We start from the raw sequence: 26947 nt of genomic DNA on the forward strand, positions 1-26947 counted from the left end.
TATATTTTTAGTTGACTAAATCAACTGTAGATTTAGTCAACTAAAATCATATGATATTTAGTCGACTAAAAAAAACTAAAACTAAAACTTTTCAGTTGACTAAATTATGACTAAAACTAATTTACATTTTATTCAAAAGACTATGACTAAAACTAAATCAAAATCTGTTGTCAAAAACAAGACTGTCATAGACTGTATAAAAGATATGGACAAAGTGACGCCATTGGTTTTCTATGCAGCGCACACATTTTGGGTCCTTGGCATGGGTGTCGCCATCATAGATTGTAAAGGCACCAGAGGATGCTATTGGCTGCCAACGGTCACGTGCAACCGTAGGGATACATGGGAGAATGTGGTCGGAGCCTCCCGAAATACAGCACACGAAGAAGAACACAGCCGGCTGGTATCAGTTTAGTTGGCCACGCCCCCCCCCCCGCGCAACTTTATCATCAATTTTAACATAAATGGGACCTTATTTTCACAAAACGCATATCATCGTGATTGAAAGGCAATTTTTAACTAGCGATAGGAACCATAAAGTATGTATGAAAGTGTTAATTAAGGTTAGAAAACGAAAGGCGAAAATGAATGGGATCCAATGGAGGGCAATTCTTTTTGCGATCGGCCAGGGGGGAAAACAGCGCAACTAGCGGCCAATCATAGGAAGTTTTAGTTCCGTATTGGAATCATTTTAAATGAATGAAAATATTACTTCAGTTACACCACTTAGACCCGCTAATGCCTCTATGCTTACTTTGTAAAACACACCTGAGTTGCACTGTAGGCCTACTTGAGTTATTTTTCCATACACCAAATATCTTCACCAAAAATAGCCGATCTACAAGCTCACAACGCATCTTGTAGTGCGCTTGTCGAACTTTTGGTGAATGTCCTCCCAGAAGAGGGTGCTGAGCAGTGTTGCCAGATGGGAAATGTTGAATTATCGTACCGGAGGCTCAGAATTATCGCATTTGACATGAAACTATCGTACACAACCAAAAAAAAAGATAAATCACTCAAAAATGTAATTTCACCAAAAAATTCATCTTTAGCGTAAGAAACGACCTTGTTTGAGACTCCTGTGTGACAAAAACGCATGCTGCGTGGAGGCAGGAAACTTCCTGGAGCTTCTTACACAAATAAAAGCCTGAAACTGGTCTGGAAAGATGCAACCGGTGTACAAAACATCTCCCGTAACGCTGCTTTCAAATCTCCACCACACGTAAACATCAATGATGTCCAAATTCACTTCCTGGCTGCTCGCTGTGGATCTGTTGCTCTGATGCGACTCTGCGCCCTGAATGTATGGCAAGCCGCAGCGGCCCATTTCACATTAATTCTTGCATGAGGCTGCCCTCTGCTGCCAGTATGGCCAAAGTACACATGTTAAAAAATATATATATTTTTCTATAACGTCGCAAAGGTAAGCTGCTTTTTGCTGGCACCAGACCCAATAAATAAATAATAACATCTGGCAGTAAAACTGTTAAATTAAATAAACGTGAACAGGGTTGTGACGTGGGTTGGCTCACCTCTCCAGGTAGGCGGGGCGCTCAGGGAGCGGGGCGGGGCCAGGGGCGGGGCCGTCCACCAAGGAAGAAGAAGAGGCCACGCCCACGCGTCCCTCCAACAGCCTGGAGGGCGGCGCTGTTGAGACAGAAGGTCATTTAGGTTGGTGATTCATTATCAGTAATTGTCATGCGTCTCTGTCGTTGAACATTATGGAATGTTATGAATTGAAAACAACATTTGTCTTTGGCTTTTAGGCTTCTTTAACTAAAAGTACACAAGGCAGATAATGACGAATAGTTGACATTATTTAACAACAATATAAAAAAAATATATACATGAAAAGTAGAAATAGCCAATATATAAGCTCAAAATGTGCCACGCTGTGACAGGTTTTTAACTTGTAGATCGGGTATTTCCACTTTATTTTATTATTATGTTTTTTTTAACTCTTTGAGTGCCAATCCCGAACTAGTTCGGCTTTATTAGCGTATCGTAGAGTGCCGATCCCGAACAAGTTCGGCTTTTAATAAAAAAAAAAAAAAAAATCGTTTTTTTTTTGAAAAAAAATGTTTTTGAATTTTTTTTTTCTTTTTTTGGACCCCATCAAATCTGGTGAACATGATTTCAATCGCGATTTTGCATGTTCCACCCCCATACAACCCCATCTAACATACAGGGCAGCCATTTTTGTTTACATTACATGTAAAACATAATGGCGATTATCTCAAGAATGCCTGAACGGATTTCCAATCGGATTTTTTTGTTTGAAAGCTGTGAACAAACTGCACAAATCCACTCCAATGCAATCCAGGATTGCATTGGATTTTTTAGAGCTCATTCTTCTCTGTTTTTTTCCCATGCATGAGGTGTGCAAGGTTTAATCATGGCTAAGTTGACGAAAATAAGGCTTCTAAAATGCTTGGTAGCCAATAGCTAACTTCAAGCTAACTTCATCCTCTTCCTGTACATGCACAAAGGAAAGTGTTCAGGCAAGTCATGGCTCCAGGGCTTGGGCATGCATTACCAGCATATCTCTATTATTCTCTGGTCACTGGGCGCCCTCTAGTGGTGATAGGCTGGCACTCAATGAGTTAACATGGGAACGATTATGACCATTTATAATTGTGCTTGTCTCAAATAATTGGCGACAGAGGATGCATTTGAGAAAGAAATAAGGGGTGGCAAACCTAGGGTTTACGACTTAAAGGAGTAGTTCACCCCCAAAATGACTTTTTTTCTATTGATTAGTCACGCCATGGAGACTAGAGTTCAATAATATTTTTTGCTTTTTGTCACATTCCTAAAACAACATTTTGATTCGAGTAAATTTACCCCCATTGATTCCGGAAAACGAATGGGGGTAAATTTATTGTTATCACATTTTTGTCTTAGTGTGACGGAGAGAGTCGCAGCCCCAGCCTTGAAGCCTCAAAAGTCTAGTATCTCCCCCGGACCAAAGAGATGTCTCTTTGGTCTAGTGGTTAAGATATTGGACTTTAGCGTGGGAGACCCGGGTACGAACCCGGGTGGGGAGGTTCGGATCACCTCCGTTACATTAGGAATGCGACAAAAAACTAAAAATATTATTGAACTCTAGTCTCCATGGTGTGACTAATCAATAGAAAAAAAGTCATTTTGGGGGTGAACTACTCCTTTAAGCCCCATTTCTAAAACAGAGACTGACACAATATGTCTATGTATATGGGCATTCCCAGATATGGGCTTAATATTGATGACATCAGGGATGTCAATATATGGGATGCGGTGACGCGCCGCACCTGCACATGAACTCTGTCTTTGGCCATATATGGAGTGTGACATGAGGTGTGACGCACGGATGGACATGATGTGCAGGTTTTCACACTAAATGCGACCTACGGTCGCAACAATCTGAGGTTAAATGTGAACACAACTCGCTATCCCCTGATGACCCAAACGACGACGCTGATTGCGATTTCTAAAAGCGCCTTTTGGAGGAAGTATCGAAAATAGCCGACCTCCAAGCTCACAACCGTTGTAGTTCGGCTGGGAGGTCGGCTATTTCCGGTGCTGGAGTACCACACTGAGCTAAGCATAATCAAGTGAATACTGGAGATGTGGCGTAACAACATGTATTTCTACACAGAGAGGGCAATTCTTTCAACATAAAATGCTGTATTCAAGTTCAGGAGAGTTTGGACAAGGCTATTCTCTTGAATGCTGCCTTCAGGTATGGCATGGAAAGAGGGGGCGTTTGTGTTTCTTTCACCGTAGTAAAAACTGCATTCATGGTCTGGAGAGGGCACTTTTTACAGAGGGATAAAAGGGCAGGGGCTCAAGCCCCCTTTGATGTCTATTAAAGCCCCTTCTCCACTGTAGGGTCGAACCAGAACTTTCCAGAGCCAAGAACTTTCCAGAACCTGTGAAGTTCCGGGACCAACATTCTGCTTACGTTTCCATAGAACCAGAACTAACCGGGAAGGTCCCCCCAAAACACATCAAGAGCGGGAGCTATATTATATTAATTATTTACACTCCCAAGACCTTATATTCATAGCATATTTTAGTGATTATGTTGCGAGGAAAACGTTGAGATAACAGTCATTTTGGTCAGAACTGACTGAAAATAACTTTGTACTTCAAGTTTAAAATCATACAAAATATTTGTTTTAAGTGTCCAAATGAATTACAGATATTATCAAATTATTTCGGGGTATTTCGGCACCCCTGAACCAGAAAAAAAAAATTGTTTCAGGTTCTGCCTCGAAGTGGAAAAGGGGCTATTATTCCAAACATAGGAGACGGTGTTTGAAGGAGCGTTCGTTTTATGGTTAGATGTCACAGTTATTGTCCACGACATTGCAAGCGGTGCGAAGGCCAGCGGACCTTGGTCCTGCTCTTCGCGCCCGAGCGCCCCAGGCGCGAGTGGCCGCGAAGAGCGGGCCAGGGCCGCGCGGCCGGCGGAGCGCCGCGCGAGTTACGAAGCCGTGGTGAATGCAATCGTTCTATTTATGCCCAGGCCGTAAGGCCTGGGCAAGCCCACGATAAACGCATTCACACCCGCGCAGTCCAAGTGATGGTAGGATGTCTCTCCTATGGTAGGAATACTCGCTTACAGTATGTGTGCTCGTGCCTGAGAGAGAGGGACTTACTGGAGGAGGAGGTCTGGAAGGAGGAGGTGAAGGAGACGGGTGGAGGAAGGGAGGAGGAAAGGAGGTGTCCTAGAGAGCCCTGAACTCCTCCATAAAGCCCTGAGGAAGACGAGGAGGAAGAGGAAGCAGCGGCCGCCGCCGCTGCTGCTGCTGCTGCTGCTGCTGCAACCAAACATGTCAACGTTTTTACTTATATTAAAACTCACCCACCGCTATTATTAAGACCCTTCTAATGGTCCACACCGCCAGGATTTTGCCTACCTTTAACGTGGACGCGCGCGAATCCATTGCGCGATGGTTCACCGATTCCATTCACAATACGATCCAGTCACGGTAAGCTACGACGGTAAACAGCCTGCCATTTCCCAAAGCGAAACCGACGGAGCGCCACGCTGGTGTTGTGTAACATTAAACCAGATGGGATTTCGGCAGACAGGATACAGGCGTCGTTGTCCCGCCCCCCCATTTACGGTCTGGAACATCCAGATCCGTTTTTTGTGAATAGGGCCGGTCCATAGAGCGCTATGGACGGCAAATCGGCGATCATACTTTTTTGTTTTATAGTTATTAAAGCTAATTGATAACTCGTCATACTCGTCATAAGCAGAGTGGACCCATAAATATAGCTCGTCAAACTCGTCATATGCAGTGGGTGAGTTAATTGTGCTCTCATAGTAATATGTAGCAGTGGTTCTCAAACTTTGATTTTTTTTTTACTCAGACTTGAGTTCAATAATATTTTATAATGTAATATGTATCTTATCGGAATCGCTATCGACAGATATGACACTGAAAATATCTCCATTTTTATATTTTTATGTAAAGTTTTAAGTAAAGTTGAAAAGCTTTCCCAGGAAACCCAGATTGAATCTTCAGCATTCCCTAGCGGCCGGCCTGGACCGGCCGGGAATGAACCGGCCGTTCGGGTGTTGTCCCGCTTTTCCCAATGGCCAGCACGTCCCTGTGTACAAGTTAAGCTGGTTGCACACTGCTGCGTTTTTCTTTGCGAAATGCGTTTTTCAGGGCATGGAGAGAGAGAGAGATAGAGAGAGCAAGGGACCGAGTGGTGCGCGAAACGGGCGTCAGTGTGCAAACGTGACTGACATAACGTGAGGTTGATTTTTTTATTTGCGTGCTCCGAAATTCACTCCGATATTCGGCCCGAAAAACGCAGCAGTGTGCAACGACCTTTACGCTTTCAAAGTAACTTCCCCAACACTGGCAACAACACAACAATAAAACATAACATAACGTACCCGCGCGCCGCGGCGAGGACGCCAGAGGGGGCGGGGGCAGGGGGAGGGGCGAGGGGGAGGAGGCGGCAGAGAGGGGAGGAGGGGGCAGGGGGAGTGGCGAGCAGGAGCGGGGGAGCATCATGGGCGGAGCCGGCAGCGTCGTCATCATAAGCCCCGCCCCCGGGGAGGAGGAGCGAGAGCTGGGCTGGGAGAAGGAGGAGGGGGAGGGGCCAGAGGAGGCGTGGTCTCTGGGGGGGATCTGGGGGGGGGCCCGTCTGTAGGAGCCTGGCTCCGCCCCCCGCTGCTCGTCGCCTGGGAGATGAAGATAAAATACAATTTAACAATTTAACAATCCAGAGCGACTTACAATAGCAAGGTAATCAATCTGTTCAGAAGGCACTACTGTTTTCCCCTTAACACATGGGTGACTAAAGCCTCGATCAGAGTCGGGTCCGCGGTGGAAGGCTATCCACCGTGGTGTAGTGCAGTGTAGTCTTTTTGAGTCATAAAACTACAACGTTAAACGACTCTGTTGGAGGCTTAACAGGTCATTTTGAGATCACAAAGTGCAATAACTCTCCCCGTGAAGGTCTATGACTTTTCCTAAATACTCAAAACATATGTTCTTGTTGTCTTTCCCCTTCTGAAACGTTTCCTAAGTATGAAATAATATACCATTATACCACTCTGACTGTTAGTTATCGGTCATAAAGACAGGTCTCACCCACTCCTCCCCTTTCTAATTCCCATTTGGAAGACAATAGAACCCCCGCTGGCAGCAGGGGAGGAGGTGTTGCTCTCCTGGGCCAAAAGGGAGAGAATTTACCTGTCAAATTTGACTGATAAATACGGTCAGAGTGGAAGTGATTTTTTTTCAGTCACCCGAGTGTTAACGAAGTCATTACGCCACTCGCTCATCCCCCGGTTCACAGAAGTAATTTCTCTATGGAGAATAACATTGAGTCATCTTGGGCCGCACTCAGACATTAAGAACATTTGTTCTGGGCATGATCTGTGCTCTTTCAAAGTTGCATCAAAGTCTCTTCCAAAAAATAATACATTTCCCACAATGCTTTGTGGGAAGTGGGCGGTTCCACAGACATAAAAAGGTAGACGCCTCTTCCGGCTCTCTGGTACCCGTCTCGCATTGATAGGCATTTTTGATTGACAGGCTTGGAATTCTTCCGTGTGCGTAACAGACACGGAAGGTCGGTAGGCAAATCAGAGGCAGGAGGGGGCGGGTCTTTGCGTATGCAGCTATAAAACTAGTAAGATAGAGATATAAAATACTATTTACAATATAGTGTGGGAAATTAAGTCCATTTTTTGGAAGAATCGTTCGGTTTGTGATACAAGCACCAAATTTTGCACAAAGTTTCCTCTGGACCTACTTTTCCCAAAAAGCATGCTAGCCACTCAATTAAAAACAAATAGAGTTGGGGTCCCATTGACTTTCTATACAGTAAAATAATACAAAAAAAAAAATCTGCTTTAAAGGGGAAGACCACCCATTTTCAATATTGAACTATGTCATTAAAATACCTTAGAGGAGTTGTGTGGAAATTAAAAAAAAGTTCCCCCTCTTCTGTGTTGCCTAGAACTGGAGGATTGATTTTGGGATTTGTATTGTAAAGTACAGTGTGTGATGTCATCACATTGTACACTAAACCATAGTAGTGTTATGGGGGCTTTTTAGCCCAAGGAATGTTTTTGTGCAAAACAAATGCTTGCATTGGATTCAGAATCATGAAAACCCCTAGTTTGACCCCTCACATGCTATTTAAAGCAGATTATTTTTTTTTTATTATTTTACTGTATAGAAAGTCAATGGGAACTATTTTGGAAAAAAAAATTGAGTGGCTAACATGCTTTTTGGGAAAAGTAGGTCCAGAGGAAACTTTGTGCAACATTTGGTGCTTGTATCACAAAGTGAACGATTGTGTCACTAATTGCCCGGGCTAATATAGAGCGTCGCAGTTGAAGCCCCACCCCGTCTTCACTCCGGTGTCGGAAGTGTTTTCCCCATTCATTTCTTCCATAGACATTTCATAAAGTATTTACTTAAACGTTTTTAAGCCTTGGACAAATCCTTGTATATCTGCTATTTTTCACTGGTTAAAGCATTCAATAATTCTAGGCCTAGATTTTTATGTTATTGGGTAGCCGTGTCATAAGCGGCATAACGTCTGGCGCTCGTTATTGTCGATAACGACCGCTCAGCCAGACGTTTCCCTTACATATTTAAGACCTCCTGGGGAGGGCGGGACCCTCCCCAGGGGTCCTGCCCCGCATGTTGAGGACCACTGACCAGTGTTGATTTCGTCGACTAAAACTATGACGAAAAATGTTTGTCGACTGCGTTTTTTTCACTGACGAAAACGAAGTAAAAACGAAATAAAAACTAAGACTAGACTAAAATGTTAGTGAGGGACTGGTGGAGAAGAGAGTCATTGTATGTTTGGCTGCTCTCCGGTGTTGCGTGCTGATAATAGCTGATCTACAAGCTCACAACTACAAGAGCTTGTAGATCAGCATTTTCAGCACGCAACCAAGTGTAAAATCAGTCATTACGATGCCATCAAGGCCTGCCGAAACACATTTTAGTCGACTAAATCAACTGTAGATTTAGTCGCCTAAAATCTTATGATATTCAGTCAACTAAAACTAGACTAAAACTAAAAGTTTTCAGGTGACTAAATTATGACTACAACTAAATTACATTTTATTCAAAAGACTATGACTAAAGGTCTTTGCACACAGGCGCGTTTATCCGCACGGATAAAACGGACGATTTCATTTTTTTGTGTTCATAGACGGTTATGTCCCCTCTCAAACCAGCACTTGCCTGGTCGGGCAACCTCAAAGTAAACTCCACCTGCCCGAAGGTATTATTTACCTGCCAGGGGGCAGGTGGGCAAGCCTTAGTGTCAATGCCTGTGTAGCCTACTGTACTGTTGTACTGGGTTGGTTGAACTACAACCACTGGTTCTATAACCATGTTGTACTGTATTGTACTGTATTCCTTAAAATTGTATTTTTCATCAAAAGGATGAGAGAAGGGGGCACGGTGGTGCAGTGGTTAGCACTTCGCCTCACAGCCAGAAGGTCCTGGGTTCGATTCCCGCCGGGGGAAGCTGTGGGCGCTGGGGGCGTGTTCCTCCACCCGCGTCATCAGCACCCACACCTTAGGTGGGGTTGGCGATAGGGCCTTTCTGTGGTGAGTTTGCATGTTCTCCCCGTGTCTCCTTGGGCATAGGCCCGCACACAAAGACATGCAGTAGTCCTGGTTTCTCTACTACCTCCCCCTAGCCAGCCGGGTTCTCCCCAATGTCCCCTGGCGCGGCAGGGGGAGAGCGGAAACCAGGACTACAGGTTAGGTAGTCACCGGGTGAGAAAAAATGGGTTGCAAAAACCGTGGGATAAAAAACATTTAAAAAAAAAAAAAAAGCATGAGAATTCTATGTGAAATAATCTGAGATAAGATGGATAATATGTTCTATTTATTTGCTGGAAAAAATTAAAGGGGAAAAATAATTGCGCCGACTAAAACTACACTAAAATTTCAAACGTTTTTGTCGACTAAAACAAGACTAACTGAAATGACGTTGTCTTGGACTAAAAACTAAAAGGCTTGACTTTTTGTCGACTAAAACTTGACTAAATAAAGACAGGTTGAGGAGGTTGACTAAATGTGATCAAAACTAACAAGAGCAATTGAAACTGGACTAAAGCCCTTTGCACACAGGCGCGTTTATCCGCACGGATAAAAACGGACAATTTAATTTTTTTTAAAGAAAACAATGATTCTCTACGACCTCATGCACACCGGATCCGAATTAGCCGTGCGACGAGTGGCTGCGGCCGTGCGTTTTTTTCTCGATCGAACCCAGTTGGATTTGTGCGTCTTGTCGCATGTGGTAAAAAAACTCATCACTCCTTTTATGACTCCTTTTGGGATCCGCAGCGCCGATTCCACACAGCCTTGCACACCAAATCCAACATGTTTTATTCATGCAGCAAACACAACTGTCCTGTGTGCAAAGGGCTTAAAACTAAATCAAAATGTTGCTGTCAAAAACAACACTGCCACTGACCCAGGGAGATGGAGCTGGAGCGAGGGTTGTTGCCCCGCCTCCACGACGCCGACGCTGGCGGCGGCAGGGCCACGCCCCCCACCTGCTTGGAGGGCCTGAGGGGGGGCACGGGGGTGCGGGGGGGCAGCACGGGGCGGCCCCCTCCCCCCTCCACCTCGCAGGACGGGGGGGTGGGCAGGTAGATCTGTCTGTGGGGGCCCCCCACCGGGGCCAGGGGGGGGAGGAGGGGGGCGGGCACGGGGGCCAGGGGGAGGGGCGAGGAGGGGAGGGAGCGGCCCGTCGCCATGGGAACCTGTAGCTTCACCATGACCTGGAGGGGGGAAGAGAGAGAGAGAGAGAGAGAGAGAGAGAGAGAGAGAGAGAGAGAGAGACAGAGAGAGAGAGAGAGACAGAGACAGAGAGAGAGAGAGAGAGAGAGAGAAGAAAGAAATAGAATTTGAATACAAGTGTAAATATAATGTTTTCTCAGAGCCAGAGGAGGGTTGTGGGCGGGTCTTGCCTGTCTCCAGCCAATAGACAGGCCCACTCTCTGAGTAGACTGCTTCTCTTGGTCTGGTTTTGTCATATGACGCGCCTCTTTCTGTCGGTGTCCTGGCCGATCTGGCGCACCAACCAATGAAATCAATGCAAGACTGAGGAGGGGTGCGTCTAACTTTTGAAAATCAACAGAAACAGTGGAGGGAGGGGTGGCTCACCAGAGCTCTTAATTGCTCCCTTTGAACTTCAGAAGGGATTCTGAACTGCAGTCATTGATTGAGCCATACAAGTGTCAATAGCTCGTTAGTGCTTCTCTCTAATCAATGAAACATCAAAGACAACAACCTGTCATAGAGGGAAGGGGGAGGGGAATGTTTTGTGTACACAAGTCAAACACAACCCCTCCCACCAGATCTCTTGTGATTGGGAATTTCAAATTTCAAATCCCCTCCCCTTTTAAATCAAATAGAATAGGGACAACTTCAGACTCAAGCTCCAGCGCAGAGTCTGAAATCAGGCTAGGGCGGGTGAGAAACCCATTGTCTTGTGACATCATCGATTGGGAATCCAAGCTAATAGAAAATGCAGGCTTTCTACTCCTGAAAAGTTGGCAATGTTAAAGTGGAAGCCATTGTTCTCGCGATAATAAAAATCTATTTTTTTTTCAAAAATAATGATTAATTTCTTTTTTTGGAAAATGATGATGTCACAAGACGATGGATTCGGAACTTCCCACAGCTCTCCTAGGAGACTTGGACTGAGTAGAAAAAAATGGTGATATTTTATTATGAACATTAGTGAGGACCTATTATATGAAGATGGGTTGAAAAGTGGTGAAGTCCTCCTTTAAAGGGGAAGACCACCCATTTTCAATATTGAACTATGTCATTAATATACCTTAGAGGAGTTGTGTGGAAATAGAAAAAAAGTTCCCCCTCTTCTGTGTTGCCTAGAACTGGAGGATTGATTTTGGGGTTTGTATTGTAAAGTACAACGGTGTGATGTCATCAAGTTGTACTTTACAATACAAACCCCAAAATCAATCCTCCAGTATTAATGACATGCAATATTGAAAATGGGTGGTCTTCCCCTTTAAGTTCTTCGGGATAAGGACACCACGGCAGGTTCCGAACTCCCGAAGTAGTTTGGGAAAAGCACCTGAAGTTTGATGAATGAATACATGTCAGTGGACGTGTTAAGGGTTAAGATGAATGAATACATGTAGTGGACGTGTTAAGGGTTAAGATGAATGAATACATGTAGTGGACGTGTTAAGGGTTAAGATGAATGAATACATGTCAGTGGACGTGTTAAGGGTTAAGATGAATGAATACATGTAGTGGACGTGTTAAGGGTTAAGATGAATGAATACACGTCAGTGGACGTGTTAAGGGTTAAGATGAATGAATACATGTCAGTGGACGTGTTAAGGGTTAAGATGAATGAATACATGTCAGTGGACGTGTTAAGGGTTAAGATGAATGAATACATGTAGTGGACGTGTTAAGGGTTAAGATGAATGAATACACGTCAGTGGACGTGTTAAGGGTTAAGATGAATGAATACATGTCAGTGGACGTGTTAAGGGTTAAGATGAATGAATACATGTCAGTGGACGTGTTAAGGGTTAAGATGAATGAATACATGTCAGTGGACGTGTTAAGGGTTAAGATGAATGAATACATGTCAGTGGACGTGTTAAGGGTTAAGATGAATGAATACATGTCAGTGGACGTGTTAAGGGTTAAGATGAATGAATACATGTCAGTGGACGTGTTAAGGGTTAAGATGAATGAATACATGTCAGTGGACGTGTTAAGGGTTAAGATGAATGAATACATGTCAGTGGACGTGTTAAGGGTTAAGATGAATTAAAACATGTCAGTGGACGTGTTAAGGGTTAAGATGAATGAATACATGTAGTGGACGTGTTAAGGGTTAAGATGAATGAATACATGTCAGTGGACGTGTTAAGGGTTAAGATGAATGAATACATGTCAGTGGACGTGTTAAGGGTTAAGATGAATGAATACATGTCAGTGGACGTGTTAAGGGTTAAGATGAATGAATACATGTCAGTGGACGTGTTAAGGGTTAAGATGAATGAATACATGTAGTGGACGTGTTAAGGGTTAAGATGAATGAATACATGTCAGTGGACGTGTTAAGGGTTAAGATGAATGAATACATGTAGTGGACGTGTTAAGGGTTAAGATGAATGAATACATGTAGTGGACGTGTTAAGGGTTAAGATGAACTAGAAAAGAAAATTTCTACGAAATTTTAAGTGTGCCTGCAGCTCGCTAAATCTGTGCAACCTTGTGTAGCGGTTGGTGTTAGCATTAGCGTTATTAACATTAGCATTTTTTGCATAAACTTTAACATTATTGTTCTTCATATGACACCACCCACATGTCTGTACGACAAACGGTTCACGAGAAAACGGGTCACTTCCTGTTTGGTGAGGGGCACTTCCTGTTTGGCGAAATAGGCCCCAATTAAGTTTAAGGACTCTTAATCTTGTCATTTGACGCAACCCGCGTGTCTGTATGACAAACGGTTCACGAGATCAAGGGTCACTTCCTGTTTGGTGAGGGGCACTTCCTGTTTGGCGAAATAGGCCCCAATTAAGGTCATGGACGATTAATGAATTAAAGCTGCAAGCAGCGATGACCGGGCCCTCGCAGCTCTACCCACGTCACAAGGCCAGCAGCCAATCAGAAACCAAACAGGAAGTCAGCCATTTCGACTAATTAGTGGCGTTTTGGCACATTTTTGGCCGTTATCACGGGTCGCACATTAACGAGTTTTTTGAGAAAAAATTGTTTTGTGAGAAAAAAAACGTTTTTTGAGAAAAAAAAAACGTTTTTTGAGAAAAAAAAAGTTTTGAGGAAAAATTGAGGAAAAAAAAAATTTGAGAAAAATTTTTTTTTGAGAAAAAAAAATGTGAAAAAAAAATTTGAGAAAAAAAAATTTTTGAGAAAAAAAAAATTGAGAAAAAAAAATTGAGAAAAAAAAATGTTGAGAAAAAAAAATTTGAGAAAAAAAAAATTGAGAAAAAAAATGTTTTGAGAAAATAAAAAATTTTGAGAAAAAAAGTTTTTGAGAAAAAAAAAATTTGAGAAAAAAAGATTTTTGAGAAAAAAAAAATTGAGAAAAAAAAATTGAGAAAAAAACATTTTGAGAAAAAAGAAAAAAACATTTTGAGAAAAAAAAATTGAGAAAAAAAATTTTTTTGAGAAAAAAAAATTTGAGAAAAAAAAAAATTGAGAAAAAAAAAAAATTGAGAAAAAAAAAATGTATGACACCAGCCGCGAGTCTGTACGACAAACGGTTCATGAGTTATAGAGGCACTTCCTGTTTGGTGAAGGGCACTTGCTTAATCAATTACAGCTCATCCCTATTGGTCGGAAAAAGACCAAAGTTGTGTGAGCATTTTACATTTTAAATGACGTTGCTAGGCAAAAGTATGGCAGAGTTATGTGGCGCCAAAGTTTCTGGTTTTTTTTCGGAGTCCCCCATTCAAAGTCAATGGAGTTTTTGGGCGTCGTTTTTTGCGAATTACATCGCAATCGTATCGCGGATCGGAAAGAAAAGTAATAGCACACCATTCCCGGCCGAGCCGCACATTTTGATGTATATATTGCGGGGGTGGCGTAAATCGTGCGGCAGTTATTACGTGCCGAAGTTTCCCCCATTCTAAGTCAATGGGGTTTTTTGGCGTCGTTTTTTGCGAATTACGTCGCAATGGTAACGCGGATCGGAAAGAAAAGTAATAGCACCCCATTCCCGGCCGAGCCGCACGTTTTGATGTATATATTGCGTCGGTGGTGTAAATCGTGCGGCAGTTATTACGTGCCGAAATTTGCAAGAACATTACTTACTGACTTACTTACTTAAGTATGGCGGATTACAATAAGTGTTTTGCCATTGCATTGCATGGCAGGCACACTTAATAAGTGTTTTGCCATTGCGTTGCATGGCAGGCACACTTAATGAATACATGTCAGTGGACGTGTTAAGGGTTAAAATGAACTAGAAAAGAAAATTTCCAAGAAATTTTAAGTGTGCCTGCAGCTCGCTAAGTCTGTGCAACCTTGTGTAGCGGTTGGTGTTAGCATTAGCGTTAAATTTTTTAACATTACCATTTTTTGCATAAGCTTTAACATTATGGTTCTTCATATGACACCACCCACAGCCATTTCGACTAATTAGTGGCGTTTTGGCGCATTTTCGGCCGTTATCACGGGTCGCACTTTAACGACAGTTTTTTTTAGAAAAAATTGTTGTGAGAAAAAAAAAAATTTTGAGAAAAAAAAATTGAGAAAAAAAAATTGAGAAAAAAAAATTGAGAAAAAAAAATTTTGAGAAAAAAAAAAATTTGAGAAAAAAAGAAATTTTGAGAAAAAAAATTTTTTGAGAAAAAGGAATTTTTGAGAAAAAAAAAAATTGAGAAATTTTGAGAAAAAAAAATTTTGAGAAAAAAATTGAGAAATTTTTTTTTTGAGAACATTTTTTTTTTGTGTGTGCATTTTAAAGTTTAAATCACGTTGCTAGGCAAAAGTATGGCAGAGTTATGTGGCGCCAAAGTTTCTGTTTTTTTTTCGGAGTCCCCCATTCTAAGTCAATGGGGTTTTTGGGCGTCGTTTTTTGCGAATTACATCGCAATCGTATCGCGGATCGGAAAGAAAAGTAATAGCACACCATTCCCGGCCGAGGCGCACATTTTGATGTATATATTGCGGGGGTGGCGTAAATTGTGCGGCAGTTATTACGAGCAGAAATTTGCAAGAACATGACTTACTTACTTACTTACTGACTTAAGTATGGCGGATTACAATAAGTGTTTTGCCATTGCATGGCAGGCACACTTAATGAATACACGTCAGTGGACGTGTTAAGGGTTAAAATGAATGAATACACGTCAGTGGACGTGTTAAGGGTTAAGCAGCAAACAGCCAATGGGTTTGCTCACTTCTCTCTGCAGCTCCTGGAACAGGTCAGCTGACTGCGACTGGCTCCGCCCCTCCAGGTGGGCGTGGTCCTCGTCGGCCAATCCCCTGTAGATGGAGCGCACCTCCTGGTCCTCTGATTGGTCCTCCAGCGCGTCCGCCGCAACCTGGTCGTAGGCCGGCAGGGGGAGGGGCCAGTCCAGGATGGAGGGAGTGTCCTGAGAGAGGGAGAGAGAGAGAGAGAGAGAGAGAGAGAGAGAGAGAGAGAGAGAGAGAGAGAGAGAGAAGGAATGACGTAATGTTGTAGTTTTATGACTTAAAAAGACTACACCGAGGTGGATAGCTTATCACCGCCGTGCCGACTAAAGCCCGTATCAGAGTGTACGGTGGAGAGCTATCCACCGCAAATTTGAGGTGGAAAGCTTTCCATACCCTAGCTTTTGCTGAACTGACGCCACTGTGGAAGGGGAGGGCTCTACCTGTAGAGAGTCCTGGGGATTGGTCAGGGGAGGAAGGAAGGGGAGGGGCCTACCTGCAGAGAGTCCTGTGGATTGGTCGGGGGGGGAGGAAGGGGAGGGGCCTACCTGTAGAGAGTCCTGTTGATTGGTCAGCGGCGAGGGGGAGGCGGAGCTGAAACTGTCGTCGGTGAAGTCTATGAGTGACACCTCGCTCTTGGCGGGCCGCACCAGCCCCTCCCCCCAGGGGCGGAGCTTCAGGCCCAGGGCCACGCCCCCCAGGGACACGCCCAGCCTCTTGAGGCCCGTCGAGGACGACGTCGACGCCACGCCGACGCCGCACGGGTCCTCCTCGTCCTCGTAGTCGTCAAGGACAGAGTCGTAGAACGGCTCTGTACGCACACACATGCACACACACGTGCGCGCACACGCACGCGCACACGCACACACACACACACACACACACACACACACACACACACACACACACACACACACACAGTGACATAATGAGTCCTCATGCACATTGCTGCCTCCTCCCGAGTTTCCCCGAGTTATTACTATTCTACATTACACATTGGGGAGAAATCAGAGAATTAAGTCCTTGTAGTGGGGGCAGAATAATTACAGTAGTCTCAGGCTGCCAAGGCCCGAGTTTCCAGAGTTTTCCTGTTTAAAAAAAAAAAAATCAAAAAAAAAAAATGCCTAAAATGTATTAGGCATGATCGCAATCGCGAAATTGCATATTTAGCCCCATAACAAACACATCTCTCAAAATGGCAGCCATGTTTGTTTACATTTTTTTTTTTTTTGAAAGCTGTGAAAAAGTACTACACATTTGGGCGTGCACGATCCGTGCACAAAAAATTGATCCGTGCACTAAGAAATTTAGGAACGTGGCAGTGAGGAACTTGGGGGCCATTTAGAAAAGGCAATGAATGTGTTAACATTTTACCCAAAAATGACTTCTAATTTATCAATGACAAGACTACACTAGGCTACCCCAGCATTTTAACACTTATGTTGCAATGATTTTTTCTCTTCAATGTCTCGCGTTGCCATGGTTACCATAGACTTCCATGTAATTGTGCAATTGTGTAAAAAGTGCACGCCCATGCCTAGATGATGCACCACGTGTGTAGATGCTGTTCACAGCTTTCAAACAAAAAAATCTGCTTGGAAATCCGTTCAGGCATTCATGATTTATCAGCCATTATGTTTTCTTCAGATGTAAACAAACATGGCTGCCATGTTTGAAAGAATGAGTTGGTATGGGGGTTAAACATGCAATTTCGCGATCGCGATCATGCCTAATACATTTCTGGAGGTCCAAAAAAAAAATTTGAAAAAAAAAATTGAAAAAAAAAACAACACTTTTTTTTTTTTTCAAAAATGGCCCAAACTCGGGAAACTCGGGGTTGGCACAGCGGTAGTACCAATACAAACTCGGGAAACTCGGGGTTGGCACCATATGTGTTAATAGGGATTGGGGAACCAAACAAAGCGACGCCGCTCGCTTCTTCGGCCATCCGGTCCAGACCGGATCAAACGACCCGTTGTAAACCAATTCCAGGCTTTCCTCCGAGGTGGAAAGACTGGTGACACGAGGTTACATGCAGCCAGATTGACGCCAATAAAACAGACATGGATTAATTAAAAGAAAAAAAAATCAATAAAAACCTCACATCTGAAAGATGTTGTATGACCAAGTCCTGATGTTTAGGACCACACACACTAGTGACCACTAGGTGGGGGCATTCACCAAATATTCACATATCAAAGTCACTATTCCACGTTGTTCACTGAAGTCAAAATATTCACTTTTTTTGTATTGTGTTCTCTTTTAAAAAATCTATAGTTTATAAAGCTTGGCGAGATAGGAAGTCATAAGAATGAGTTGTCAATGCCCCTGGTGGATGAATGTGTTAATGCTCTATACCAGGGGTTCTCAAACCTTTTTAGGCCGTGAACCCCAAAATAAACATATTTGAACTGGGGACCCCCACCCTGACAAGCACTTGGAATTGTAGGTATTACATTTAATGTGACTCGGTTCCGCAGACGCCTCGCAGCGCAAGGCGTTGTGAGCATGTAGATCTGATATTTTCACAATGTTCGCCTCTTGCTTACTCAATATTTGTCAGTTTGGCCAGTCCTGTCCAATATTCCACTATTCGAATACTTTGAGGTCGAATAATTCGAATACTAAAAAATCACTATTCGTGAATGCCCTAACACAAACAAAAATGCAAACATATACATCACACACATACACACACGACAGACAGACAGACAGACAGACAGACAGACAGACAGACAGACAGACTCACTCTTCAGCAGAACAGCGGGCTGGGGTGGGCGGGGGGGCGGCAGCTCTGAGAGACAGAGAGAGAAATAATAATAATAATACAAATAATAATATCATAAATAATGTTATAAAGCAACTCAAGGCAGAGCTTTCGGAAGGTGACATGAGATGAGATGAGATGAGATAAACCTGCCTGGATCCTGGGAGGGGAATTCAGCCGTCATTCAGAACGGAAAGTACAAATGAAACACAGGAGAGGGTATTATGAGCTCACAGCGTGTTGTTGTGAGCTTGTAGATCTGCCGTTTTCAAAATGTCTTTTAGAAACTTTGGTACTTTAAAAACGCAATACGCACCCCGCCCGCCGCACGGCCGGAAGAGGTGTCCCTTATTTCAATTTCTGAAGGGTGGCAACGCTATGTGAACTCACTCCTAGTGCGTTTGGGCAGTTTGGTGGGTGGGGTGTGAACCTTTCACTCCTAGTGCACTTTTTGACCGGCAAAGAACCGGTTCTGGTTCTTTCTCCCGCCTATGGGATGAACCAGAGGTTCTTTGTCCCGCCTATGGGATGAACCAGAGGTGTGCTTTTCCACCGAGAACCGGAGTTGGTTCTGAACCGTAAAAGTTGGTTCAGAACTGGAACCACAAAATCCTTGTTTTTTCCCAGTGAACCACCATCTGAACTGGGGGACAGTTCAGATGGTGGTTCACTGAGAACTGGGCTCTGGTTCAATCTGGTGGAAACGCAAGCTGGTCCGCGGTAGCCTGGCGGTGCCAGCCTCTATCACACACTTCTGTTTGATGCCTGTGCGGTGCGAGGCGTTGTGTGCTTGCAGATCGGCTGTTTTCACTAGTTTAAATCATTTTTAAAATGATAAATGCAAAACGAACGGTTTTGGACATACAAGGTTTTTACCCGACAACGACGATATAATGTTTGTATAATGTTTTTGCAATGATGTATTTTTTTTTCATGTTTTTATATGCATGTCTTTTATGTGGACCCCAGGAAGACTAGGTGTCGCCCAGGCGTCAGCTAATGGGGATCCTTTCAATAAACAATAAACTCACTCTTAGTGCGGTTGGGTAGTTTGGTGGTGTTAAACTCACTCTTAGTGCGGTTGGGTAGTTTGGTGGTGTTAAACTCACTCTTAGTGCGGTTGGGTAGTTTGGTGGTGTTAAACTCACTCTTAGTGCGGTTGGGTAGTTTGGTGGTGTTAAACTCACTCTTAGTGCGGTTGGGTAGTTTGGTGGTGTTAAACTCACTCTTAGTGCGGTTGGGTAGTTTGGTGGTAACTCACTCTTAGTGCGGTTGGGTAGTTTGGTGGTGTTAAACTCACTCTTAGTGCGGTTGGGTAGTTTGGTGGTGTTAAACTCACTCTTAGTGCGGTTGGGTAGTTTGGTGGTGTTAAACTCACTCTTAGTGCGGTTGGGTAGTTTGGTGGTGTTAAACTCACTCTTAGTGCGGTTGGGTAGTTTGGTGGTGTTAAACTCACTCTTAGTGCGGTTGGGTAGTTTGGTGGTGTTAAACTCACTCTTAGTGCGGTTGGGTAGTTTGGTGGTGTTAAACTCACTCTTAGTGTGGTTGGGTAGTTTGGTGGTGTTAAACTCACTCTTAGTGCGGTTGGGTAGTTTGGTGGTAACTCACTCTTAGTGCGGTTGGGTAGTTTGGTGGTGTTAAACTCACTCTTAGTGCGGTTGGGTAGTTTGGTGGTAACTCACTCTTAGTGCGGTTGGGTAGTTTGGTGGTGTTAAACTCACTCTTAGTGCGGTTGGGTAGTTTGGTGGTAACTCACTCTTAGTGCGGTTGGGTAGTTTGGTGGTGTTAAACTCACTCTTAGTGCGGTTGGGTAGTTTGGTGGTGTTAAACTCACTCTTAGTGCGGTTGGGTAGTTTGGTGGTAACTCACTCTTAGTGCGGTTGGGTAGTTTGGTGGTGTTAAACTCACTCTTAGTGCGGTTGGGTAGTTTGGTGGTGTTAAACTCACTCTTCGTGCGGTTGGGTAGTTTGGTGGTGTTAAACTCACTCTTAGTGCGGTTGGGTAGTTTGGTGGTAACTCACTCTTAGTGCGGTTGGGTAGTTTGGTGGTGTTAAACTCACTCTTAGTGCGGTTGGGTAGTTTGGTGGTGTTAAACTCACTCTTAGTGCGGTTGGGTAGTTTGGTGGTAACTCACTCTTAGTGCGGTTGGGTAGCTTGGTGGTAACTCACTCTTAGTGCGGTTGGGTAGTTTGGTGGTGTTAAACTCACTCTTAGTGCGGTTGGGTAGCTTGGTGGTGTTAAACTCACTCTTAGTGCGGTTGGGTAGTTTGGTGGTGTTAAACTCACTCTTAGTGCGGTTGGGTAGTTTGGTGGTAACTCACTCTTAGTGCGGTTGGGTAGTTTGGTGGTGTTAAACTCACTCTTAGTGCGGTTGGGTAGTTTGGTGGTGTTAAACTCACTCTTAGTGCGGTTGGGTAGTTTGGTGGTGTTAAACTCACTCTTAGTGTGGTTGGGTAGTTTGGTGGTGTTAAACTCACTCTTAGTGCGGTTGGGTAGTTTGGTGGTAACTCACTCTTAGTGCGGTTGGGTAGTTTGGTGGTGTTAAACTCACTCTTAGTGCGGTTGGGTAGTTTGGTGGTAACTCACTCTTAGTGCGGTTGGGTAGTTTGGTGGTGTTAAACTCACTCTTAGTGCGGTTGGGTAGTTTGGTGGTGTTAAACTCACTCTTAGTGCGGTTGGGTAGTTTGGTGGTGTTAAACTCACTCTTAGTGCGGTTGGGTAGCTTGGTGGTGTTAAACTCACTCTTAGTGCGGTTGGGTAGTTTGGTGGTGTTAAACTCACTCTTAGTGCGGTTGGGTAGTTTGGTGGTGTTAAACTCACTCTTCGTGCGGTTGGGTAGTTTGGTGGTAACTCACTCTTAGTGCGGTTGGGTAGTTTGGTGGTGTTAAACTCACTCTTAGTGCGGTTGGGTAGTTTGGTGGTGTTAAACTCACTCTTAGTGCGGTTGGGTAGTTTGGTGGTGTTAAACTCACTCTTAGTGCGGTTGGGTAGTTTGGTGGTGTTAAACTCACTCTTAGTGCGGTTGGGTAGTTTGGTGGTGTTAAACTCACTCTTAGTGCGGTTGGGTAGTTTGGTGGTGTTAAACTCACTCTTAGTGCGGTTGGGTAGTTTGGTGGTGTTAAACTCACTCTTAGTGCGGTTGGGTAGTTTGGTGGTGTTAAACTCACTCTTAGTGTGGTTGGGTAGTTTGGTGGTGTTAAACTCACTCTTAGTGTGGTTGGGTAGTTTGGTGGTAACTCACTCTTAGTGCGGTTGGGTAGTTTGGTGGTGTTAAACTCACTCTTAGTGCGGTTGGGTAGTTTGGTGGTGTTAAACTCACTCTTAGTGCGGTTGGGTAGTTTGGTGGTGTTAAACTCACTCTTAGTGCGGTTGGGTAGTTTGGTGGTGTTAAACTCACTCTTAGTGCGGTTGGGTAGTTTGGTGGTGTTAAACTCACTCTTAGTGCGGTTGGGTAGTTTGGTGGTGTTAAACTCACTCTTAGTGCGGTTGGGTAGTTTGGTGGTGTTAAACTCACTCTTAGTGCGGTTGGGTAGTTTGGTGGTGTTAAACTCACTCTTAGTGTGGTTGGGTAGTTTGGTGGTGTTAAACTCACTCTTAGTGCGGTTGGGTAGTTTGGTGGTGTTAAACTCACTCTTAGTGCGGTTGGGTAGTTTGGTGGTGTTAAACTCACTCTTAGTGCGGTTGGGTAGTTTGGTGGTGTTAAACTCACTCTTAGTGCGGTTGGGTAGTTTGGTGGTGTTAAACTCACTCTTAGTGCGGTTGGGTAGTTTGGTGGTGTTAAACTCACTCTTAGTGCGGTTGGGTAGTTTGGTGGTGTTAAACTCACTCTTAGTGTGGTTGGGTAGTTTGGTGGTGTTAAACTCACTCTTAGTGTGGTTGGGTAGTTTGGTGGTGTTAAACTCACTCTTAGTGCGGTTGGGTAGTTTGGTGGTAACTCACTCTTAGTGCGGTTGGGTAGTTTGGTGGTGTTAAACTCACTCTTAGTGCGGTTGGGTAGTTTGGTGGTGTTAAACTCACTCTTAGTGCGGTTGGGTAGTTTGGTGGTAACTCACTCTTAGTGCGGTTGGGTAGCTTGGTGCTAGTTTGGTGGTAGTTTGGTGGTAACTCACTCTTAGTGCGGTTGGGTAGCTTGGTGCTAGTTTGGTGGTAGTTTGGTGGTAACTCACTCTTAGTGCGGTTGGGTAGTTTGGTGGTAACTCACTCTTAGTGTGGTTGGGTAGTTTGGTGGTGTTAAACTCACTCTTAGTGCGGTTGGGTAGTTTGGTGGTGTTAAACTCACTCTTAGTGCGGTTGGGTAGTTTGGTGGTAACTCACTCTTAGTGCGGTTGGGTAGCTTGGTGCTAGTTTGGTGGTAGTTTGGTGGTAACTCACTCTTAGTGCGGTTGGGTAGCTTGGTGGGGCGGGCGGTGGAGGGGTGCATCCCCAGGATGTCAGGAGGGTCCATGGGGTTCCCCAGGTACAGACTGGAGAAGAGACATTAAAGTTATACTATGCAACTTTTTCAATTAAACAAATCTTAAATTTGATCTAACTATTAAATCGCTAAAGTTTTAGAACACCCACTCTGTGAATTTCAGCCCCTAAAGCCTTCTGTAAATATGTTTTCTATGATTCTGGCCGGGGTCCGGATTTCGCGGCAAAATTACGTCATCATACACTGCCGGCCAATCACAGCGCATCTTGCATCTTGAGTCCGTATCTCTGGAATGCCTGGACGCACGGGAACCAGGGACTCTAAAGATAGATCTCGGCGAGGTGCAGGCGGCCGAGACGGCCGAAAAAAGCAGACGTGACCGCGGTTTGCTATACAGCTACTGACCACTAGTTGAGCAACTTACACAGTATAGCTTTAAATAGCTGGGAAGCCACTGTGCCAAAATGAGAGAAGACCTGTGATGTCATGACATACTCCAAATTTGTGTTTTTCCTATTAATTTGGTCAATAAGGTACACAGAATGAGAGGCCTGCTCTGCTGGAAACATTGCGAAAAAAAGTTTCCCATTGACTTCACTATAGCCTACTGGAAGAAACACACAACAATAAATATGAAGTAGCATGTGAGGGTCAAACTAGGGGTTCTTGATGATTCTGAATCCATTGCAAGCATTTGTTTTGCATGAAAAACATTCCTTGGGCTAGATTTCAGCCTCTCAAACCTGAGAAAAGTGATGAGTAAGTAAGCAATTTACCCCGAGTGAGAGGACATTATGCTCTCATAATGTCCTGAGTGCGGGTGTTATCGGACGAGGCGCAGCCGAGTCCGATAACACCCGCACTCAGGACATTATGAGAGCATAATGTCCGACCCCGAGTGGTAAATAGCTTTTCTACCACTTTTTCCCGTATACATGAAAGAAAACACATAGTTGTAACTTGCAAGGATCTTAAGTTACAATCATTATTGCCTATAAAACTTCCGCGACGACAGCAAATAGTTCCACAAACAACATCTTCTACTCACCACCAGATGACGCCAACTCCATGCAGAGAAAGATGTCTAGCATACAGCTAAGCTAACGTCAGTTAGAAGGACCGTTCCGGCCGTAAATAGAGGCTGTTCGCTTCCAGAAAGGCATAGGTTCAGAGAAAAGGGGCTTTAAAGTTGGCGGATTGCATTGGATCCAAATAAATCGGCGACGATAGTACGCACGTTAGTAAACATAGGACCGCTGCGACCTTCATTTGTTGGTTGGGGGAAAGTCCCCGGATGTACACTGAGGCGCATTGATCTCGGACACACAACTTTGCGGCAGTGGTCCTCTCATAACCTCCGGAATTTAGCCAATCAGAATCCAGTATTTGAACACGTGACTCGAAAAAGTGGTAGAATCACTTTTCACCGTTATTTTGGTCCGTTTTCTAGCGCAAGGAATGTTTTTCATGCAAAACAAATGCTTGCAATGGATTCAGAATCATCAAGAACCCCTAGTTTGACCCCTCACATGCTACTTAAAGCATATTTATTTTGGTGTGTTTCTTTCCTGTATAGTGAAGTCGATGGGACAGTGATACAAATGGCCACAACATTTTTTCGCAATGTTTCCGACAGAGCAGGCCTCTCGTTCTGTGTACCTTAATGACCAAATTAATAGAAAAAAACAAAACAAAAATTATGTCATGACGTCACAGGCAAAACCCTATTCTTTGAGCTTTTGGGCCTGTGGCTCAAACTGTGGGACAACTTTGTTTTTTTACAACAAGGGTTCATATTTTAGATTGTAATTAGAGAAAAGAAAAGATGAGTGTTAAAATGTTTTCATTTACTGCTTTCTATTGTTTTAGCAAGTAGATTTCAGTGGGTGGGGGCATGCGTACTCGTAAATAAATATGTATTTTTAGACACAATAAGCCGCTGATCTCTTTAATACTATTTACACGTGTACATATGTCGCCACCCACTGAAATCAACATCATTCAAATCCCTAAAACCATAGATAGAAAGCAGTAAATGAAAACATTTTAACATTCATCTTTTCTTTTCTCTAATTACAATGTAAAATATTACATATTAACATGTGTTCTATGAAGACTACAACGGGTCAAAGCTACACCAATAGAAACCAACCCTGGTCTGTGAGTGTTGAAGGACTCAGTTCTACCCTCACTGACTGAGAGCATCTGGTAATAATGCTTAAATAAACACAGTGATGCACTAAGAGCAGCAAAAAGAAAACAGTCTGGGCTGTATTTTGATTGCCTTACAGTAAATACCAGCTCTAACTAACTAACTAAGGAGTGTGTATGCAAAATTTGGCATGGATCGGGGCAACGGTGGCGCAGATATGAGCAGGGCAAAAGTGGGACGTGGGACGTGTGACGTGTGACAGACAGACTGACTGACGAACTGACGGACAGCTGGTCGAGGTTTTGATAGTAACTGCGACCTTACGGTCGCAACAAATATGGAAGGTTTTCCTAATATCGCCCAGTCTTAGTCCCCAGGTTGCTGGTAGTTAGGAAGGGGGTCCCTGGGTCACAATCTGTGCCTTACAGTAAGTACCAGCTCTAACTAACTAACTAACTTAAAGGTATACTGTCTCTAACCACTAAACCTTTCATCAGGAAGGTTCCGGTTCAACTACAAAATGACGTCACTCGCATCTTCTAAAAAGCCTTACCTCGAATTAGAGTTCAGAAAGCTGCACGTCGGAAAGTCTGAACTCTCTGATGAAAAGGTTCGGTGGTCGGAGACAGTATGGACAGACCTTTAAGTTAAGGCATAAGAGCTGGTACTTAAAGAGGCGGTGCCATAGTTTTGTACTTTTTCTGGTTTTCTGTCTAGGAGGTTGACAGTACTTCATTAGACCCCCTGGTGTGGTTGTTATGAGCAATTACGTATTCCCTTTGTATTTGGGGTTTCTTCCTGGAGGCTGCCACCTTGTGGGTCAAAAGTGCCGATCCAAAAACACAGATGGGTGTGGCTAACTTAACAGCTGCGGTGCGGGTCGGTGTCTCCGTGCTAACGTGCTAACGTGCTAACCTGTCGATACGGTCAGCGTAGCCCCAGCTGCGGTGCTGGTCGGTGTCTCCGTGCTAACGTGCTAACCTGTCGATGCGGTCGGCGTAGCCCCAGCTCCTGTGAGGGTCGGTGTCTCCGTGCTAACGTGCTAACGTGCTAACCTGTCTATGCGGTCGGCGTAGCCCCAGCTCCTGTGAGGGTCGGTGTCTCCGTGCTAAAGTGCTAACGTGCTAACCTGTCTATGCGGTCGGCGTAGCCCCAGCTCCTGTGCGGGTCGGTGTCTCCGTGCTAACGTGCTAACGTGCTAACCTGTCTATGCGGTCGGCGTAGCCCCAGCTCCTGTGAGGGTCGGTGTCTCCGTGCTAAAGTGCTAACATGCTAACGTGCTAACGTGCTAACGTGCTAACCTGTCTATGCGGTCGGCGTAGCCCCAGCTCCTGTGAGGGTCGGTGTCTCCGTGCTAAAGTGCTAACATGCTAACGTGCTAACGTGCTAACCTGTCTATGCGGTCGGCGTAGCCCCAGCTCCTGTGCGGGTCGGTGTCTCCGTGCTAAAGTGCTAACGTGCTAACGTGCTAACCTGTCGATGCGGTCGGCGTAGCCCCAGCTCCTGTGAGGGTCTGTGTCTCCATGCTAACGTGCTAACGTGCTAACCTGTCTATGCGGTCGGCGTAGCCCCAGCTCCTGTGAGGGTCGGTGTCTCCGTGTCCCGTGTGGATGAAGGAGTGTTTGAGCGGACGGCTGATGTCGTGGGCCGACAGGCCGGCCACGGCCGTTACCACGTGGCGAGGGAACTGACCCACGCGGAGCGTCCTGCGGTTCTGACCTCGCCACCAGTAGTGCTCTGCTCTGTGGAGGAATGTGGACACTGACGTTACAGACACACTGTCATGTATGTTGTATGCATGGGTATATGTATGCAATATAAGTAGGAAAATTAGACTTGAAGTTATTTAGACCGGAGTTGTCCTTTGATGGTTAAGGTTAGTCTAATGGTCTAAATTGTACTCCTCTTTCTTGCATGTGAACACTAATATTTTGACAGAGAACTTGTGCCTGCTTGTCCTGGTAAAAGAAAAGAAAGAAATACTTTTGTAAATAGTTGATACGTTCAAATTTGTCAACAACAAAAAAAGGTAGATACAAATGATATCCCTGCTCTTTACTGGTAAATTGCTTTGAAAACGGACACTGTTGTGTCAGGTGGGTTTATGACGAACCCACAGCTAGCTTGAAAAATCAAACCTCGTTCGAAGTGGAGCGGGGAATTTAAGCAGTTCCAGG

General features: G+C 44.4%; 1 protein-coding gene across 1 annotated transcript in view; it reads right to left on the reverse strand.

The window, feature by feature from the left end:
- The window catches only part of tnk2a (tyrosine kinase, non-receptor, 2a), a gene marked incomplete at both ends in the record, with an annotated part of 57671 nt that overhangs the window by 10367 nt on the left and 20357 nt on the right, over positions 1-26947 (reverse strand). The window contains 9 exons of the mRNA XM_080752385.1: positions 1533-1647; positions 4644-4742; positions 5900-6190; positions 9973-10282; positions 15425-15619; positions 15986-16248; positions 18187-18231; positions 22576-22667; positions 26318-26512. Of these exons, the coding sequence (XP_080608511.1) occupies positions 1533-1647; positions 4644-4742; positions 5900-6190; positions 9973-10282; positions 15425-15619; positions 15986-16248; positions 18187-18231; positions 22576-22667; positions 26318-26512 (1605 nt within the window). The remainder of the gene's footprint in view (positions 1-1532; positions 1648-4643; positions 4743-5899; positions 6191-9972; positions 10283-15424; positions 15620-15985; positions 16249-18186; positions 18232-22575; positions 22668-26317; positions 26513-26947) is intronic.

Source organism: Nannobrachium achirus (genome assembly GCF_963921795.1).
Source record: "Nannobrachium achirus genome assembly, chromosome: 21".
Classification (NCBI taxonomy): domain Eukaryota; kingdom Metazoa; phylum Chordata; class Actinopteri; order Myctophiformes; family Myctophidae; genus Nannobrachium; species Nannobrachium achirus.